This window comes from Micropterus salmoides, unplaced genomic scaffold (genome assembly GCF_014851395.1).
Source record: "Micropterus salmoides isolate LMB-PRFRI ecotype aquatic unplaced genomic scaffold, ASM1485139v1 Ms_hic_scaffold_14, whole genome shotgun sequence".
Lineage (NCBI taxonomy): Eukaryota > Metazoa > Chordata > Actinopteri > Centrarchiformes > Centrarchidae > Micropterus > Micropterus salmoides.
The window spans coordinates 5,411,416-5,432,008 of record NW_024040485.1 but is presented as its reverse complement, the minus strand read 5'-3'; the positions used below and the strand labels follow the sequence as shown (position 1 = coordinate 5,432,008).

General features: G+C 40.1%; 1 protein-coding gene across 9 annotated transcripts in view; it reads right to left on the bottom strand.

The window, feature by feature from the left end:
* pard3ab (par-3 family cell polarity regulator alpha, b) overlaps nt 1-20,593 on the bottom strand; it is a 235,541-nt gene that overhangs the window by 121,882 nt on the left and 93,066 nt on the right. For all 9 annotated transcript variants that reach the window (XM_038717307.1, XM_038717314.1, XM_038717309.1 and 6 more), the window contains exons 5-6: nt 20,116-20,259; nt 425-516 (exon numbers count right to left, since the gene is read on the bottom strand). In XM_038717307.1, coding sequence (XP_038573235.1) covers nt 425-516; nt 20,116-20,259 — 236 coding nt within the window. The remainder of the gene's footprint in view (nt 1-424; nt 517-20,115; nt 20,260-20,593) is intronic.

Below are 20,593 nucleotides of genomic sequence, written 5' to 3'. Positions count from 1 at the left end.
GTAAGATTAATTAGTCCAATGTTACCATTACTGAAATGATGGCCAAAACTACAAAAAACAGACCGGAGTTGTAATGACCCAGAATTGTCTTTTAGAACGATGTAAGGTGTGTAGACACCAAAAAAACAAACTGTTTCAAATTCTCTATCCACAGAGAAAAAGACGTCATCTTAAAAGGAATAACACAATATTTGCACAAATATGGATCATTCAAAATTCAACAGTGAAACAATTTGATCAGCACTGTGAACAGATTAGAGACACGAGAGGTGTTACTTTTCCTAAATGGTGGATATCACATTTTGGAATAAAAGTACTTAAATATCCAGAAACGTGTTTCAGCTTAAATATCCAGAAACGTGTTTCAGCAGGAATGTGAGGATACAGAGAGGCAAAAGCTGGGGAAGCCGACTGAAGGACTTACTCTAGTGACCTCACAGGGGTGTGGTCCATGCAGGAGTCCGCTCGGCCAACCGGCTCGATCCGGCCGTTTTCTTCTCCTCTCGACTCTTCCTCCTTGTAAACAAAGCACAAACAAACGAAAGAAGCTTAAGGTATCTATGCCGGATCATGGTCCTGCTATGACCTGGTCGTTTTTTCAATTCTTTCCAATGGGAGCGTCGCGTTTTTACAAGCTGGTAAAAACGGCAGCAGCGTGACGAGGCGCCGACAATGTTTTCTCACCCACAAAATCATAAACCGACATATGGCCAGTCGGTCCTGTCTCTCTACCTGCTTCAGCCTCCTCTTCATACAGAGCAAGAGCCAGAGCAAGTACTCTGCTCTGTGTTGACATTTTTACATCCAGTAAAGTTAGTTAGAACTACTTACAACCAGGGATTTTATGTATCATAGCAACCAAAGCAGGAGGAAAACACGCTGCGCCTCAAAAACGCCCGCTAGCACTCCCTGCTGGGCGTTTTCAGAAGAGCAGCTGCCAATAAACGCTTTGGTGGACACGGGCCCCTACTGTGAACAAGTTAGCATAGCACAGGCCTGATTGATCCGAACTCCATTCAGAAAACAAACCTTTTAAAAGTTTTTGTCCTGCTGGCAGATCTGACAAAGCGTAAATTCATATGTTTAACAAATTGACAATCTTGTCGCAGTCATTTCGGCATCATTTTGATCCCTTCATTACAATTAAATCACAGCTAAATCTTTATGGGTTGTGTTTTTTTCCTTTATAGTTATGTGTGTGAACACTCGGCAGTAGTCCAGCTATAAAACCCCTGCGAGGATTTAATTTGGTCTGAATGCACAGTAAGGAGATAGGAGGCAAAAGATTCTAACATGCTAGTCTTCCCATAGGGGCCTTGTGAGACTTCCAGGATGCAAAATCCTCTATCATCCACTATGACATGGGATAAAATAACTAATTGTGTCTAATGCCAATTTTCCTGAGTAGAATCAGGCAATTTTCAAAGTTATTTTGTGCAGTCTGGTCCAGGCATAGGATCTCCCAAGATTGTTTCTTGAATTACTGGTCATGTATAGGAGGAAGAACCTTTAAATCTTTGAGCATGTAAAAAGTAGGCTGAGATGCTAACCTGACGAAGCCCAGACGAGCAGATCGGAGGAGGTCTTCCACAGGTACAAAAACACAAGCCCTTTAAAAATTCTTGTCTTTCAAATTACATTGCTTTTGTTCTCCTGTTGTATTATCTGAATACTGAAGCTGAGACCCCATTACATGTACACACAAACACACACACACACAGGACACAAAGAGCGAAAAAGGAGTAAAATGAGAAGCAGAGAAAGAAGGTCATTAAAATTTCAGGGCGACACCAGAGAGGAGAGACGAGCAAGCAGCAGCAGCAGCGCAGGCCTCCCCAGCAACCGGCCGCCTCATCAGTATGAAAATGAGCCTGCCGTTACCGTGGCTGCCGTGCGGTTGCCATGACACTTTGGGTGCCTGGAGGACGTACAGCTACAGGGCATGTGTGTGAGAGGGTACATGTCACTATGAAAACACAAAGGCAACAAGTCTGACTCGCAGCCTCCTTCAACAGACAGAGATGGCAATGTGTGAGGTAGATGTGTGTGCGCGTGTGCACGCTGTAGAGAGGTACCATTTTAACCGTTTCATTAATCAATTGGCAGCAAATAGGGGTGTGCCCAAAACATTTTGCCGTGATACTGTATCAATATTCCAGCCCATCATATCGACACAAAAAAAATAAACAATTAAAATAGTGCTTTGATGATTAGCTCAATGCTAACATATAATAGGAATCTCCATTAACCTGCTAAAGGCCGTTACCATCCCGATCGCAAAAATAAAATCTTCACATAAAGCACACATTTTGCTTCACAAGCTGAACATCCTGAGTGACTTACTGCAGGAAATACATATATAGTGTTTCCTGAGCTCTGTGTGAAATAAAAAAGAGCTGCTACTCTGCTGCACAATGCTGTGTCACTGAACAATTATCAATATCATGTGACGTACATATTAGACTTAGGTGGTCCACAGCAATTTGTATTTTCAGCAAAAAAAATCCAGTAAATTTGCATTTTATGTGCCATATATAAAGATATGTTTTTATAAGGATTTGCTCTACAATTCTGTAATTTTAATTTACAGACTGAAAAACGTGTGCTGCAGAATTGTGCGGTCTTCTAACGGTTTGGCTTTGCAGCAAATACATAGAGAAAACATTTTCACAGCCATTTTGTATTCATAGTTAGATATCGTGATGTATCATTTTAGGATTGTCCAACAATATATCGATTATTGCAGAATTGCTGTACCCCCATTCCACATGACTAAGTCAGTTTAAGTTTTTTTTTAAATGTTATTTTGACAGGCTTTCCTAGAGGGCATAAACTGGTTGGTACGTCAAATGTTCCTGCATCACCAAAAGAGGACTATATCCCACAAATGTGTCAGTGAAGAAGAACATTAAATTGTTCTGCCTTGATGACAGCAGACATGAAAATACAAACATATGTGGAAGACTATAAAGAAAACAGTGTGGTTCTTAGAAGATATTCCTCGGATCGGTGAACAGCAGCATTGCAATATAAGATTCTTTTTTACAGCACTATAAAAAGGAGTTTACATTCATAATTAATATGTAACATTTATAAAGAGAACATTTCTAAAATGGGTCCTCACATTGCCAAAATGCGTTCTACTATATGATTTTTTTACAAGTACTGTTTTGCCCCTTTTTGGTTAAATGTATGGAGGAGCCCTGCACCCATGGTCATCAAGAAGACGCAATGACACACATCATAAAACACACAGAGGCCAGATGAAGAGAAAGTCAGAAAGCAGACAATAACTACTCAAAGAGCCTCAGAAACACATCTAACACACTATTCAATATTTATCACGAGACGAGAATGTGACGCCGAGGGACATCAGAGAGGGAGAGGAGTCGCTATCTGAGGAAGAGCAAATAAGATGGGCATTCATCACAGCACACGCGGGCATCTCATAGAGCCTTTATTTTAATATGCAACATCTCAGAGGAATCTGGCTGCACACTGACAATTCTATTCTACAGTCAGACAGAGACAGCGTGTGTGCGTGCGTGTCTGTGTATGGTATTGTGTTCGTGTGTCAGCGTGCGAGACGGGAGGAAGAGAGAAAGAATGAAAAGAGATAGATGATAAAAGAGAAAGGTGACGCAAGTGATGCAGATGGAAGCGAAACAAAACAAGCAGACATTCTACAATGAAGAATGTATATACAGCATTATATATTAAGTTTCAGCAGCTGCTATGGGGTCAATACATACAATCAATTCTGGTACAATATAAATGCAACAGGCCAATGAAAAAAAAGGCCTTAGTGTAATGCAGTGGTTTTGTTTTTCAAGATGAACACAATGGAAGTGTTGGGATAAAAACCTCATTTTGTAGCTGTTGTGGAGCTTTCAATCATATTGCATGATCATCAGCAGATGGAGTTGCCTGGCTGTCATGGAATTCTCATCCGTGTTGGCTCAAAACTAAAAGACAAAGGAGTTCTCCTAAAAAATGGAAAATTGACAACTGACTAAATTGTCAAATGGGAAAATCCATCTGCTGATGAATTCCCTGTAGTGTGACCGCTACCAAATGGACCTTTCTGGTGAGAAACTGCTGTTCTCAAGGTCGGAATGAAGTTTGAACCTCAGCTGATTGAAGTGATTTTTCTATCGGCCTTTCCTTTTCCCTTGTCCACTATCTGCTGTTATAAAGGTTTTAGGTCAACTTGCTCTGGGGAGAAAAATGACAGCCTGCTCCTGTTTTGTGCTATAAAGGAATATTGCTTTGTAAGAAAAGAAAAACTGAAGGCTGGCGGACAATGCTCTGTTTGATTACAGTACACCTACCCTGTACCTATGAGTTGAGTGAGATACAGCATGATTTCATTATGTTCAAATGTGAACATGGTTTGTTGTTAAAATCGTTGATTATGTTTCTATGACCCCCGGTAGCTGTAGCTCTCATCTCTTTTCTTTTGGTATTTGTTGAGAAGGTCAACATGAGGAGGATAATAAAACCTAAGTGCTATCGGCTATGAGGTAAACAATACCGGCTTCTTCCCAGACAAACATTAGCACATTGACTGACAGATGGACCAATCAGCTCTTACTTCAACTTCCCCCTCCAAAGTCCTGAAGGAGACACTCAGAGAGGCACTGCCACACTTTCCCAGCCACACCATCAAGCAGTCGCCCATTGCCCTTCCTGGGAGTGGGCCGGGCGAGGGGAGAGATAGATAGCCGCATTAATAATTCAGGGCTGAGCTGGGGGGTTAATGGCTAGCAGGCAGACAGACAGGCAGGCAGGCAGGCAGGTATGAGGACGAGCGGCCGACGTGTTTTCCAGCCGAGTCATTGTTTGCTTCCTGGATGTGGAGGAGGAGAGGTGGGCGGGCAGTTTTCAGGCCCCGGGGCTCATTAAAGATTAATAGGAGAATCTACTGGGGCCTGTCCTTTCTATCTCCCAGACTAAATGAAGTGGTCTGCCCCTAGTGTGTATATGTGTATGTATGGGAGAGAGTGAGTGGAGTAATGCTGCACTTTAATGAAGTGCTGCCCGCTCCCGTTTCCTGCCACTTTGACCACACTGTCACTTACAAACTGATGTGGATGCATGCAGGGATGGAGAGGCGGGATCTTTGGTTGCAGGAAAAGAGTTTAGCTTTGCTGACCAAAACATTTAGATGGAAATGCAAAACTTTTGATGGTGAATAAATCTTAAATGCATAAATGTTTTGTTACACATATATTTACAATCAGTCAGAGTACAGTAACGTTTTTCTCGCGCACCTGACGTCACCACGGTCGGCCAGCATTCAAAGCGCAGGAAGAAAAAAATAATAATAATTAAGCCGTCGAAAATTGGCCTGTAACATTTTGTCTCCTTATTACACTGACAAAAAGAAAGAGATTTTATTAATTATTATTTTATTTTATGAATTACATTTTAGTCTCCTCATTTTTCGTCAACAATATTGCACGTTAATGTCACTGTCAGCGTCTAAGGACATTGTCGCCGTCTCGTCTTCGTCTCGTTTTAGTCAGGGAAGAAAAGGTCGTTGACGAATATCTTTCGTTTAGTTCCGTCTGACAAAAGTAACACTAGCTGAGTGCTATCACACGTTGAATAAACATTTGCCAAACTCAAAAGACCTGCCAGTTTGCAAATAGCGTGGTGTAAGTCTATCCTTTACCGCGTTTCCCCCGAGGACTGCTTTAAGCTTAAATTGGCCTTGGAAGGCTGATAAACAATGTTGTGCTCTACCTGCAATTAGAGTAGGTTTGTTAATTTAAGAAATTTATTTATTTCCAGGATAAAAACCCCTTGAGATGTACCATCTCATTTTCGAGGGGGTCCTGACCAAAAACATACAATAATGTAAATCTACACAATATACAGCAAACATCAAACACACAATAGTAAAACATTTCGGTACAGCAGTAAGTAACAATAATTAACAGGAGCAGTCTGTTGTAAGGTGAATAATAAGAGCATCCTTAAATGAAACTAGATACTGCATAGATGTCAAGCAAGTTGGTAGATTGTTCCAGTCTCTAGGAGCCTTAACCCTAAATGCCTTTTTTCCTATTTCAAGTGTAGTTATTGCTTCTAAGAGAATATATATGATTAGAATTATGCAGAATGAAAAACTCTTAAATAGGATATTTAAAATTGTACATTACACAATGGTGGGTTTGAAAGTCACAGTTTAGAATAAATCTGCACAAACTATTAAATTTAACATTAACCTTCATAAGATCAGTTTTTGAAGCATTTTGATACACAATGTCTCCATAATTGATAACAGGCAACAATAACTGAGATACCAGCCTCTTTTTTTACATTCATGGTGAAACAGTTCTTTGACCTGTACAAAGCCCCAATATGCTTTTTATATGATAATTCAGAGTCAATCCTCAGCCCCAGATATTTAACACAATCAACCTTAGTGAGTAGTGCACCATTAGATCTAAAATTTGAAGGATTATTAGTAGATCTAAGCCACTGTTTTGTTCCAAACAACATGATGTAAGACTTTGAATAGTTAAGGACTAATCTATTTGTAGTTAACCAGTTTTGTATCAAATCGAAATCTGACTGAATCACCACTCAATGCCTTTTAGGTCCCAATCAAAATATCTCTCTACTGTCAGAGACATCAAGCAGAGGCAGATTCTTAACAAGTACACACTCAGTGACCCTTGTAAATGAAAAAGGGAGACATAAAAAGTCCCTGTTACCAAAAGACTATAGAGTCTGTGAGCAGTGTAGGACAGGTGAGGTGGAGACAGAGACACATTTTCTCCTGAAATGTGACAAATATAGAAGCAAATACAGAATCAGTTAATACCAGATTTTAAAGAAGTTGAAGATAACATTAAATTAAGAATAATCCCAGGAGAAGGACCTACGGCAAACCTTGTCGCCATGTATGTGCCCCTGTGTGAGGGACGGAGAGTGACTGTCAACTGTTGCACTTAACGTTCGCTGCATGGCAGGTAACATCTTGTTCACTTTTATTTGTAGTTTACGTTAGATCTATATTTGTTATGTTTGTTTTTGTAATTTAAAATTGCTAAATCAAATGGTTTTGATTGGATTAATCTTTTTATGTCTTATTCAAAATGTAAACTTTATATTTTGAAATAGCTTTGGCAACATTGTTTAAATGAAACATTCATGTGAATAAAGCACACTGAACTGAAAAAAGATTTAGTTGGAGTTCAACTAATATTTCAAACCATCTTAATATACAAAATGTCCATGAGGAGTCACTGCTGGCAAAAGAGTTACGTCCACAGCAAGTGTTCCACTTTTTCAGGTAAGAGCAGCATACAGATTGACAAAAAAAAAGAAAACAACAAAAGCTTCTGGGTCAGTGGGTGTGTGACCGCTGTCAGGAGGAGGTAACAAAAAAAAATCTGACCAATTTCTTGGGATGTGGGAGGTGACAACACACACACACACACACACACACACACAGCTCCAGGTGTGCTCATCTCACAGACTGCCTATCTTCAGATTTCCACCAAAACTCAATGAAAGCACTCAGAAGGTTCATTGCAGCCCGCCCGAATGGACAGACGCATTTGATTGTGTCAGAGGATGTCATGATCAAACATCACTGCACAGGAGCTTCCATGTCTTGTTTGCTGTGTCAGACACTGAGGTCAGAGATGCTGCAATTCAGGGAGTTATTCAACAATTTGAAAATGCCAACCCATAAAATCGTAATATATGTCGGAAAAGCCTCCAATTATTGAGAAATCTAGATCTAATGGTTTCAAAGTTTTGGTGACTAATAGTATTAGATGAGGGGATTTTGCCATTTCTTAGGATTCAATAAATGTGATGTCCCTGATAATGATGATACTGCAGTGCACCATCTGTCATGACAGAAAGATGTTTGATTAATGTCTACGCTCGGCTCAATATGAGACAACAATGCATCATTAAAAGCAAGCTTTCAATTACAGATCCCTGCACTAATTCAATTAGTCTCCTTTGAAGACACTTTGATAATGGGATCCAGACGGGTGGATGGCATCGTCAATAACTCGAGAATTCATTGAGCCGAGGGGACGTTATCCGAGTTTATATCATCCTGGCTGCCGGTCAGGCCGTTACACAAGAAGAAGAGGAATGAATGTGTGTGTGTTGTGTTTTGCGATACAGGCATGTAGAAAATGGAGATAAAACAGGAATAATGTGCTTGTGTCTGCCTATATGCAACTTTAAAAGAGACATTATCTCTGTGCATTTCTGTATATCTAAATATAAGCCTGTGCATCCAACATGTCTCATGTACTTGTCAACTGGTCTCAAAGATCTCAATGGAGGATTCTAATAATAAGCCATTCTTGTAAATCTCTGTGCTTATACACCCCTCATCCTAAATCCTAGTCCTAAATGGTTCGTTCATTATGAACTACTTTTTAAAAGTTTAGTTTTATTGAAATATTTTCCAGTATTTTGATGTGACATGACATTCTTTTAGCATTATTGTCAAGTCAGTGAGATCTGTTAAATATTGCACGACATTGGTCGATTATGCTGTCCCGCTTTAAAAAATAATTGTTTAATAAAAAAAAAAATATTTTCTATGTATCATTTTTTTTTATCATTCGTTAACATTTGATGTTGTTTTTTGTCCTCTTGAAAGTTTATCTGAACTGTTTTGTTTGACATTAGCATGATGTCGTCAGTTTTGTGCTTATATATACACAGTATATTCAAATTATGGCCAGTATGTAGACTGGTCTGTTGACATTTTTTATAGTTTATGCCAGGCCCTGGGGTTCCAATTAGTCCATAAAGACATTTTCTTTCCACTTTGGTGTAAAAGGACTTGACCGGCCATGTAATATACGTTGCCTTTTGTCATGCTCGTCCGAATAAAGTATAGATGCTATAATCTAGTGCACAGAAACTTTTCCCACAGCTTGTCTGCAGACATTCAGTATATATACAGCGCTGCATCTGTGTACATCACAGGACTACCAGAGGCAGTGGCAATAACAGCATGAACAAAATGAGACTTCAAGCGCTTCCTAAATTACCACGGTGCTGCTGTAGCCATCCACTTAATTCGACTGCAATTTCTGCGATGCAATTCAATCAAAGCAAATGGGCTTGGTAGAGGTATATCGCCACAAATACGCACCGCAATTTTCTCTGAAATAATAGACAATGGAGGCCCTCATCAGGAATCTAAGCAATTTCAAAACTCACATTTTAGGAGCAAATGTCCCCTGCGAGTGTCACTCAGAATGGAATTACAGAAAGTGCGAATTTTATTTGTGGGGCTGCGGTTGAGTCAGCACACTAATAAAGGCAGAGCAGGGTGTCTTATGACTTTATTCTTTTGGATATTTATTACAGATAGATTAATAGAGATTAGTGAGAAGTGCGTCAGAAACCATTTCTCCTGAGAGGCCAGGGGAGGTGAAGTGAAGTGAGTGATGGGACAGATACATGAAAGACTAGAGAAAAAAGAGGAAGGGTAGACAGACAGAGAGACTGACTCAAAGAGAATGACAGAGAGGCAGATAGCGAGACGGACAGAGACACATTGCGATGAGGAACAGAAAGCCATGACAAAGCTCGTTCAAAGGATGACAAATGACGCTTTGAAAACTCCCAACTCAAAACCTCAGAGGATTCAGGGATGTCCTGACATTTTATAGTTTGGTTTTTGGTTGTAAGAGGAAAAAAGAAGCAAATAAGTCTTCCATCCGTTTCATTCACTTTAACAAAGCATGCATTTAACAGATAGATCAAATTCCATATGTGCAAGTGTCCAAATTCCATCAGTTGCAAATTTCAGTTGTCTGGGGAAAAAACGTCAAACTACATCTTTAATAGGGGTGCAAATTGCAGGGTACCTCACAATACGATACGGGATAACTATAATATCACGATACAGCAATTCTGCGATAATCAATATATATTGCTAGACAATCCTAAAATGATACATCACGGTATCTGTATAACGTAAATGTCTGTGAAAAAGTTTTCTATATGTATTTGCTGCAAATCCAAACTGTTAGCAAACAGCACAATTCTGCAGCACACCTTTTTCAGTCTGTAAATTAAAACTACAAAGCAACAATGAACATTTATTATAAAAACACTTTTCTTTATAAAAGGCACATAAAATGCAGTATCATTGAAAAATGTATAACGATATATTGCTGTATTGATTTTTTGGCACACCCCTAATCTTTAATATTCATTTTATTCTGCTATATATTTGTGAATCTACTTCAAAGCTTCTATACAAAGTAATTCCTTTATGAGGCAGAAATTCTCCAATAATAATATCCTCCTTGTACCCTGCGGAGGTCCTCACAGGCTGTCATTCCGGTGGTATGGATGGATTATTTAGACAGCAATCAGCCAGAGTTGGGCTCAACGTTGATGTAGGCCTGAGTCCAACACACACTGACAGAATCAGCTTGACTTGGCTCTCCTGACAATGTCAAACATCACACAGGTGAAGGGAGTGTGTGTGTGAGTGAGCAAGAGAGTAGGATACAGTAAAGGAGTACAGTGAGCAGCAAGTGAGAAGGAAGGTTTGCAAAAACGTAAGTGTGTGTTTAAACCACATCTAACCCATAAGGGGGGGGGGGGCAGAACGATGTGTTCTATGCTCTCCGTCAGAGATTCTCCAAGCCTGTGTAACTCTGTAATAAATATCTTGAAAAGGAAGTGAAAGGGGGGAGGATGTGGAGGAATACTAGTTTTCTGGACTTTTTATAACAATCATAAAACATTGACCATGTTGATACATTTCTGGCAAGGTAAGCAGAAATATTTCAACACAGCCACCTGTAGACAGAGCAGAGCGCGCTTGTTAAGGGCATGTGGGAATTTTTCAGCTCATTGAGCGTATCAACACCAACCACAACATAGAGCAGCACAAATCAACACTGTGCAATTCCAGATTCTTTGTATCTAAAAATGAAAATAAAAGATTTTACTACTTCATTGTGATTTATGATCAACGTGGTACTCCATTTAGCTGCCACGCTGATGGACTAACGCAAAGACAAAGACAACATTTTCTAAACCTAGAGACACACAATTTTCAGGCACAGGGGAAGCATGAAAAAAAAATTTTCTTCATGTGGTTTCATCAGCTGTTTGGGAGCTGCTGTTTGGGAGCTACTGTAGGTCTAAACCTCATGGTGCGTTCACTATATGCCCTAAACACAGAGGTGAGCAGGGTGGACTTTGGCCGGTCACACAGCTTGTTATGTGATGCGCCGTTTACCGAGATGACAGTCCCAATGGAGCCGCTGCTATGGAGCTAATAACAGGCAAAGCCAACCAGACTAACCCTCTGAGAGGAAGGGAGCTATGGATAATGGTGACAAGCATCTCTCTCTCTCTCTCTCTCTCTCTCTCCCCCTCTCTCTCTCACGCACACACAGAGTTGCCAGATTGAAGGCTATTATTGTGACCAACTCCAACTGTAATGGCTGCAGCTGAGAAGAAGAGTGTGTCTCTATATAAACAAGAACTCTCAGAAACTCAGACTCCCTCAGTATCCTCTCCCTCTGACTTTTTACCACACTTCCTGCTGCAGTGCGTTGCAGCAGCGTGTGCTGCACCTTCAGCAGAACACAAATACATTTAACAGCAAAAACAATGACTCAGAAGCTGAACGCGCTGCTAATAAAACATTTTACCTACAGTATCATTATTTACGGTCACATTTTCTCATTATAGTTGGGTCTAAGAAAGCATTTATTTTAAGTTATCATTTTGTAAGCCCTTAATCTAAGCAGTGGCGTTCTCATTTTTCTTTAGTAATGTGTAGACCTGGGAGCTTAAAACAGAGGTAGGAGACACACCAAATATTAAATATGATTAATTCTTAAATAGTGCGCTGACTTCTCAACGGCCGTATTTTAACGATATCCCATCTGCTCACTGGCCTGATCAGGATTTGCATTACTTCAGTACTGGTAAGGTGGAAGTTGGGGTTCAGGTGTTGTGAAAATCAAACATTTGAGCTTCCAGACATAGGAATATATTCCATTTGCAGGATTGTACTGTGCACACCAGGCCTCAACAATCAGCTCTATCCCTCTTCTGTCAGATCGCTCAGATTCTCCTCTGATAACAGCTGACACCTGCTGTTGTCATCCTCCTTGTCTGTATTTGATCGTTTCATAGACCTCCGATAATCTCCTCTGCAAAACGCACTCTTCTCCACTCTCGTTTCCTTTCACTTATCTCTTATTCACTCTCTCTGTGCTAATGATAAACATGTGCGGCGCAGCAGGTTTACAGAGATTCTTACCTTTGATTCAAGGCTGAATGTGTTTCTAACCTTTCCTGCACCTCAAGAGGTGGATTAAGTTTGAGAATGAGCAACCATCTGTCCAACCTGATCAGGTCTATTTTAGGTGTAATTAGATTTTGGCAGCAGGTGATGAACAGCAAATTATGTGCTTGTGTGCAAAGTATTGATAGCAGGTTGCACCCCGTAGAAGAGATCCCTTAAGGGAAACTGCAAACTCTCAAGACGGTGAGAGCTGTCTTTCATCTTCCCTTCATCTCTCTATTCCTGCTCTCTCACCCTGTCCCTCCCAGCTGGACGGGATCTGGGCTCCCACAGCTCTCTGTCATATTAAAACCAAAAGATCAAAGGCGATGAGGAGCAGAAGGGGAGGGGGGTGGTGAGAAGAATAAAAATAAAAGGAGATGATGTGAGGAGGTGACGAGAAGAGAGAAAAATGGGGATCAATAGAGGGAGAGACAGGAAGAGGGAGTACAATGGAGAGGAAAGGAAAGACAGCGAGTGAAATGGAAAGCTTTTTATGAGTTATGATGTGTGGATAGAGAAAGGCTGAATGCTAAGTTTACTTGGAACTGCTAAAGGTGTCTGGACTCGCTTGAAGCGGAGGTTTTTAAAGGTAAAGAATATATTCAATCAACAGTGACTGTCAAATAAGTTCCACATGTACTGAAAGAGGAATGTGCCTAATTCAGACAGAAATCCAGAGATGGATGCAGAATGGAAACATTCTAATTTACATGCGGTTAAGAGACTGTCAGGCCTTATCAATATCTTCAGACTCACAGTGGAAAAACACCTATTTGGCTACAAGAATAAAATCATAAAACACAAAACCTTAGATAAGCTGGACTACCACCAGACTAAAAATGTTATTGTTCCATTTGTCTTACATACTGTATCCTTACCATTAAAGAGCAGTCCAAGAACACAACGTACACATACAGTAGGTTTGTAAACTGAACTGTATCGTTTTTACCCCATGAAAAATCATCGAGATGGAGGATAAAATTATATCCAGCATGATAGGATTTTACAACTCTAGAAAACTTATAGTTTTATAAACAGCTGAGCAGATGCTGGTATCTGATAAGTCTTTAAAACCACTCTCACCGTTACCTGTAGCAACAAGCCAGACACCAATGCACCCCCCTGCATTTGAACACGGTGCAATTTTAGGTCTCAACACCTACTTGTTGCATAGAAGTGACCATAATCCTTTGAGGATTTAGTGTTAGCAAAGTACTGTGTCACTTTTTTTTGCCTATTAGTGATGTTCACTGAAATTGTCCTTACTTAAATTAGTTAGTTAGTTACTGGGGAAAATATCCACCATTACTTAAAAGGAGTGACAGAAACTTGTTTGACAAGTGGATATCAGATGCAGACAGAAAGGTGAGAGCAGAAGAAGTAGGTTAAACAGAGAGAAAAGAGTAACAGCAATTATTTACAGAATGCGTAAACCTGAGAAGGAGCGGAGTGAGTAATACAAAAAGGGTTATATTGTGAGAGATACAATAATAAGGTTCAGAGGAAAATAATACAGATGGAAAAGTGGGAAGAAAAGAGAGAAGGCGTCAGACTAAAGGCTCACAATAGCAAAGTGACGGAAGATTAACACTGAACCGTTCTCACATTTGAAACACAACAACACACCTACAGTATTTATCTGTACACCCATTCACACTATACTCGCACAGAGTACAGAAACAGAAGGACAAAACACATGCGCTCACACAATCACTCACACACACACACACACACACACACACACACCTGCCTCACTCCTTTCGATCTAAGCTCCACAGCAGCACCTACTGGTCAGTTGTTCAGAGTCCACACTGATCCTGCTGCTTTGACAGAGGTGAACTGTTCACTTTCATCGGTCTTATTAAACACTAAAACACCACCACCCCCATCACAGTGTGTACACCCCGTGCATGTGTACACACCTGCATATACAACAAAAAAACAAACAAACAAAAATATATACAATTCACACACTCAGACATTTATACTCGACAAAACTTGAACATGCAGGTCTCAGTGCACATTATGCATACACTCTCCACACTGAGTCTGAGGTGATTTATGAGTGCACGGCTCAGGTTTGCATGATTTATCCTGCTAAAGCTGTACGGTGCACCTGAGGGACTCAACTCTCCACTACACACACACACACACACACACACAGCATGGAGGCTTGTTAGTTACGAAGCACTGGAGAAAGATGAGAATGTGGGTGTGCTCACGTGGTCACGAAGATTTGTTTTCGGTGCATATGTTTACAGTGTACAGTGTATAATAAATGTGTGTGGTTGTCTCTCTGCGTTATGCATGCAAAAGTTTGTATATTTCTCTGTGACATGTATGTTGTATCAAATTAGCTGTTGTTTTTAAAGTGTGTACGTAAAGCATGAGTGGCTCTTTGTGTGTGTGTGTGTGTGTATGTGTGTGTGCGTGTGTGCTGACCTGCCTTCAGTACATCTGTGTAACAACATCCCCAGTGAGTTGTGTGAAGCCTCCATCCCACCATGAAAGATAAATCGGTCCCTCAGCAGTCTAATGACTGAGGACACACACAGCAGCATCACAAACACACACTGACACAAACCAAGACCGTGATGCACACACCGTGAACAGTGAACTACATGTTACCAGTGTTTGTGCGGTGTAAAAAAGCACAGTGAAATCTGACCTCCAGTAACGTATCATCATTAACAGCGCCACAAAAGCACATATGTTTACGACGCACAGTTTGATGAGAACTGCACTTGAAATGTGCTAATTAGGAGGGAAATGTTACTCACATTAAAGTTAGTTGTGGGTCGTTCTAGTCAAGGCAACACTGGTTGAACGCTGCAAATGCCCTCAACTCAAATTCATTATCTTAAAATACATTTCTTATTTTTGTAAAACATTTTTATTGCTCAGCTAGCCTTGCCGTTTTGCAAAGTTTCAATTGTCAATCAACCAGGCTGTTCACTGCTGTGGCATTTGTTCTTTTGAATTTTCAGTTGAAATGAAATTGACTTTCTGTTCATGCTGTTCTTTTGTCTCCTCAACCATGGTAGCTATGGTTTTTCAGACCAACCACCCAGTTCTTCTATTTTAACAAACCACTGCATTACTTTTCTATATACACCAGAATTCAGTTGTTTGTGATTCATTGTGTGGTTTTGTTCCCTTTTTTGTATTCACATATGTATAAATAAAAGTAAGTTATTTATAATTTAAAGAGCATTAATCCAAGGAGCAGAGGCATATTCATCTTCGTTTGGACACATACCTCGTTATGTGTGCTTGAGTTTGACAGTAAGTCTGAGTGTTTGTAATGCTGTAAGAGGAGAATCCAGGTTCTCTGAGTTAATGCTTTCTGGCTCCAGCTCCAGGTATCAGGACTAGATGTGTTGTTAGACCTCAGGGGAAGACCTCCAGGCGTGATATGAACATACAGACACAAACCCTCTGCGGTCCTGTGAAAACCGTGTATCTCCAGCTTATCAAATTTTCATGAAGTACAAAAAGCAGTCTTGCTTGTTACTATGTATTTTGAGGTTTTGAAGGATTTTTCTAGCCTAAGAATCAGAAAGAAAGATGTAGTTTTATCCATAAAGGTGTATTCAATATGGTAGTGTATCTGAAAATGTTCAAAAATCATCAAACTGGTGGTTTTTACTGGACAGAAACAAACACATACACACAAAACACGTTTATACATAGCCTGAGGGGGGTACTGTTAAATTTCATTCTCACACAAAACAACACACATGTGTCTCTAAAAGAACACAAAGAGGAAATACTGAACAGAAAATGATTCATATAACAAATACAAGCACACACACACACACACACACACACCATGACATGTCTCCCTCAGAGGTGAAGACTGACCCAGACGGGATACAGGCTGTGTGCCTGTGTGTGTGTGCTGTGTGTGTGCTGTGTGTGCGGTTCACCTGTCCACACTCGCACTGCAGCAGCTTGTGGCTTTTCTTCTTAATTGGTTGATTTGCAACCAAGTCTGTGGCTGCCTGCATTTTTGACACATGCTCACAGCTGACACACAAAACACACACACACAGCCACAGTCATAAATGTGAACACACACTCATGGTGCCACAAACACATTAATGGATGGACTCATATAATCAAACCAACACAGATGCATAAACGCTGTCAATGCATGGATATAATACACAAATACACACACACACACACACACACACACACACACACAGCGCAGACCTCTTTCTACGCAGCTTCAGCACCTCCAACCAGCACTCATTATTATACACTCGACTGACAGCTCGCTGTTGCCATGGCGACCTCCTACCTGTTGCCAAAGGGGGCTGGGAGTTTAGGGGCTTGTGAGCGCAGCTCAAAACTATTGCAGTTCAATTTTCACTGTGTGTCAGGAAGCCCGCGGTGCTGCTGCAGGCACGCACAAATACCCACTTGGGAATGGAGAATAGTGTCATTCATTACAATGCGATTTAATCTGGCTCACTTCTGTGCAAAGCAATGCCCTGCTCTGTACATTTTGTTATGAGAGAAGCCGAATTCTCCACGGGAGTAAAATAGTGCATGCTTCATTATGTGACGCTCTATTCTTGTTCTTCTCTTCATTTCATTCTCTTCTGTTATTCATTTTAGGAAGATAAGATGAAACTAACTTGAGGAAATTGCATTGCTTAATTCATCATTCCAAGCTGTTCTATTCTAATTAAATCACTGCATATTCTATTCTTGCTACAATATTTTTCATTCCCATACCATTTTACACTCTTATCAAAGGTTTAATAAACTACTGGAAGCTCTCTAGGTGAAATGTGTCATAGCAGAATTCTTATTGGTGCTGTAATGAGCTGCAGAGGAGGTCTGGAAAGTATTCACAAACTGTAGGGTCATTAAAGATGCATGAAATGCCCCAAATCAATTCTGATAACAGGACACACTATAAATTTGACTTGATGCTTTGTTCTTATTTGCCCCTTTATTTTACTTTTTTATCTGTAACCTTTGTTGTCAGGATGTTTTAGCTGCTGCGGAACCTGTACAACTTCACACTCATCTGTCTATTGCTATACAGAAAAAAAAAGTCTCCTTTGGCTGTTTCTGTATTCAACAACAAAATTAAATATAGTGTTAAGTAGGGGTATTTGACCATCACAACAATAATAATAACATAGACAGTAGAGTAAACAACAACTGTCTACAATCTACAGTGGATACTGAAAGAACATTGCTTCTAACAAAAGAGATTTTTCTGAAGTCTGGGGTTTCTCATCTATTCTTTTGTTTGATTATCAAGTCTGGAACAAAAGCGAATATTTTCTCGGCAGAGTTGCAACATCCCTCCTGGAACGAAGTCAGCTAAGTGGTGCTTAAATCATTGTGACATAAAACAGTGACAGCAAGCAGAGAGATTCCATACACAAGACTGACCAACAACAACAGCTTGTGAGACCTTAAACTAGTGCGTGTCATTCATAAGAACACATCTGACATCACATACAATCAAGCAACATAAATTTAGACTATCTGACAGGCCCATTTTCTGTGCTGCCACAAGGGCTGAACAACTAATCGAAATTTTATCAAAATCACAATATGGTCTCCCACAGAATTCAAATCACACAGGAGGTGCAATACTGTAGCAGAAAAGTCTTTAAAAACACCATTTTAAATTAAATACCGTCTAGCTGCACAGGGGTCCTGGCCTACATATCATATTCTACAGACTTTTACATCTTTCTTTGGTACCAATGCTCTCAAAAATCACAGCATAAATCATGTCCATGTGTTTTTCAATGAAAATGAGAATAATAATGGAAAAATGATCTTTTCCTTTAATTTCGCTCAGCTCGTCCAGGACCAGCTGCCACACATGCATGCAAACACGCCACCTGTACACTTAAGCGAATGGTACACTTTTAGAGCAACCCAGAGCTATCCGTTCAAAACATAGTCAGACTTGCCACCAGCAACATTGCTCAAAAAGTTGCCCTGTGTATCATCAGCATTGTGCAGCAAAAATACACACCTTGACACTCAGTCGACAATCTGTCTCTCACTATCAGACTGAGACAGGCAGCAGTAAATACACGATGGAGACACACACACACACACACACACACGTCTCACTGTGAGGACTGTCAGCAGACTAGCTGATGGTGGGGGACGTGTGTGTGTGAGCGTGTATGTGCGTCTGTGGGTGCGAGTAGAGGAGAGCAGATGGCCTTCATTAATACCAACTACACCATCCTGCAGTGACCTCTACCACTTAAACCAGGTGTAAGACAGATGAGGCAAACGGTGCAGCTTCACACTTCGATATAACTCGTACGCTTCACCATTCAGTGGAAGAAACTGTTTTACTAAAACTTCTATAACAAAAACAACAACAAGTTTGAGTTAAACGGCACTAGAGTCACTAAGGGCTTAAGATGATGAATTAAAATATAAGTATGCTGTGCATGTTTGAAAAGGTATTTTAAAAGTTGCTGTTGCTAGATTGTTACTAGACTACAGCCAAAAGTCAACTGGCCACCAACATGTATGTACATTCTGCACCTGCATTAGACAAGATATCTAACAAGTAATCTGTATTTGTACTCCAAAGAGACAAACACATAAAACACATTGCTAACCATTTTCACACAATTGTTCAGCGAGTTCAATGAATCCGTTTCAACATGAGCTTGAATGAAAATAAAATATATCGCTGTTGACAAACAAAAAAGCAACCGGCATTGTAAAATAAATATAAAAATAAAATTAGCCCATTGTTTTTTGCTTGTGGGAGAAGAAAGGCAAAAAATAAATAAATAAATACTGGAAATGGAACGATATAAATTAAATCAGTTATTCAGTTATTCACCTGGCCAACTGGTGAGTGTCCTACTTACCGGTGTCACCGTTTGAACGAAGTCTCAAATAATTCTAATAAAAGATGAAGATTTAAAAGCCTAAACCTTTCTTTTTTGTACCGTTTGGATTTATATTGTATACTACACACTGGGTGCCCCTACAGCAAATTATAACTATATCAACTTGTATGTGTTCAGATCATTATCTCAATATAACACTTACAAAATCCCCCTATATTAAACCTAGAGTGTAATGCAGATATCTTACCACAACAGATGTTAGACAAACAAAACCAACAGCCCATAAAAAGATAAGACAGTAATCGGTCAGTGATTGTGCGCGCACGCCAATTTACACAACAGTGCTCCATTTTTATTTAATGCAGTAAGTAATATTATGAAAGAAATCACATCTGTTTTGTGATACAACCTCTGCAAATATGAACTGAACGTTCCTTGTGGGTCATGATACGTTATCATATGCCGTGCATGACCTCAGTAGGATCAGAGCTCCAACCCTGGCAATGTTTTATATATCGACTTAAACAGGACCATATGTACTGTATGCGGCTTATGTTTTTTACCGTGTTTACATAATGTTATTACTCCTTCCATGACTTATGTGTCATTGAGGATTTATGGTGGAAATTCCTCACTTTTTAACCTCCTCTCTGAGGGCCAGGGGAGTGACAGAACTTGGTTCGGGCTCTGGACTAGATCTTGGCCACTCAGACAGAATTTCACAGAGCTTAGGGCTGATGGACTGTGGAAGGTGAGGCCGGCTGTAAATCTCTGAACGCTAGATAGTTGAACGTATAAAGTGTTCACTCCATGTCCAGACAGGGAGAAAAACAATGGCCTCGTGGTAGTGTACGACACTACATGAAAGCATCCTCCACACAGCAAGAAGGATGTCCAATTTGTCTACCCCTTAGTGAACTACGGTCCTACCTGTTCCTGTCTCTCCAGCCAGCGGTCCACCATGGGGTGATTGGCGCTGAGTGATGAACGGGCAGTCTCTCTCTGAAACTCTCTCTGATTGGCCCATGTCCCTGCATCTCGTGGTAGGCTGCGGTACGTGTCCATACCTTTACCCTGCAATGATACGGAATCAAAGGTTTTATAATGAATACCAATATTGTCATGTCTAACTTTTTCCCAGGATTGACACTCTTTCCACATTTTCCAATTAAACTATTCTGAATTTGGTTTAATTTATGCTTATTTTCCCTTTAGTAAATACTTATTTTCTTTTTGATTAATACATGTATAATGTATTTACTACTTTAATCAACTGGTTCTGAAATTAATTTTAAAAAGCATTGGGAATATAGGCTGTCACCTACAAATAGACAGTCACAAGTTGCCAATTACCCGCTACAAGTAAAGTTGTTATGAAGGTAAAGTTCAAATTCACTCAATTGACCCT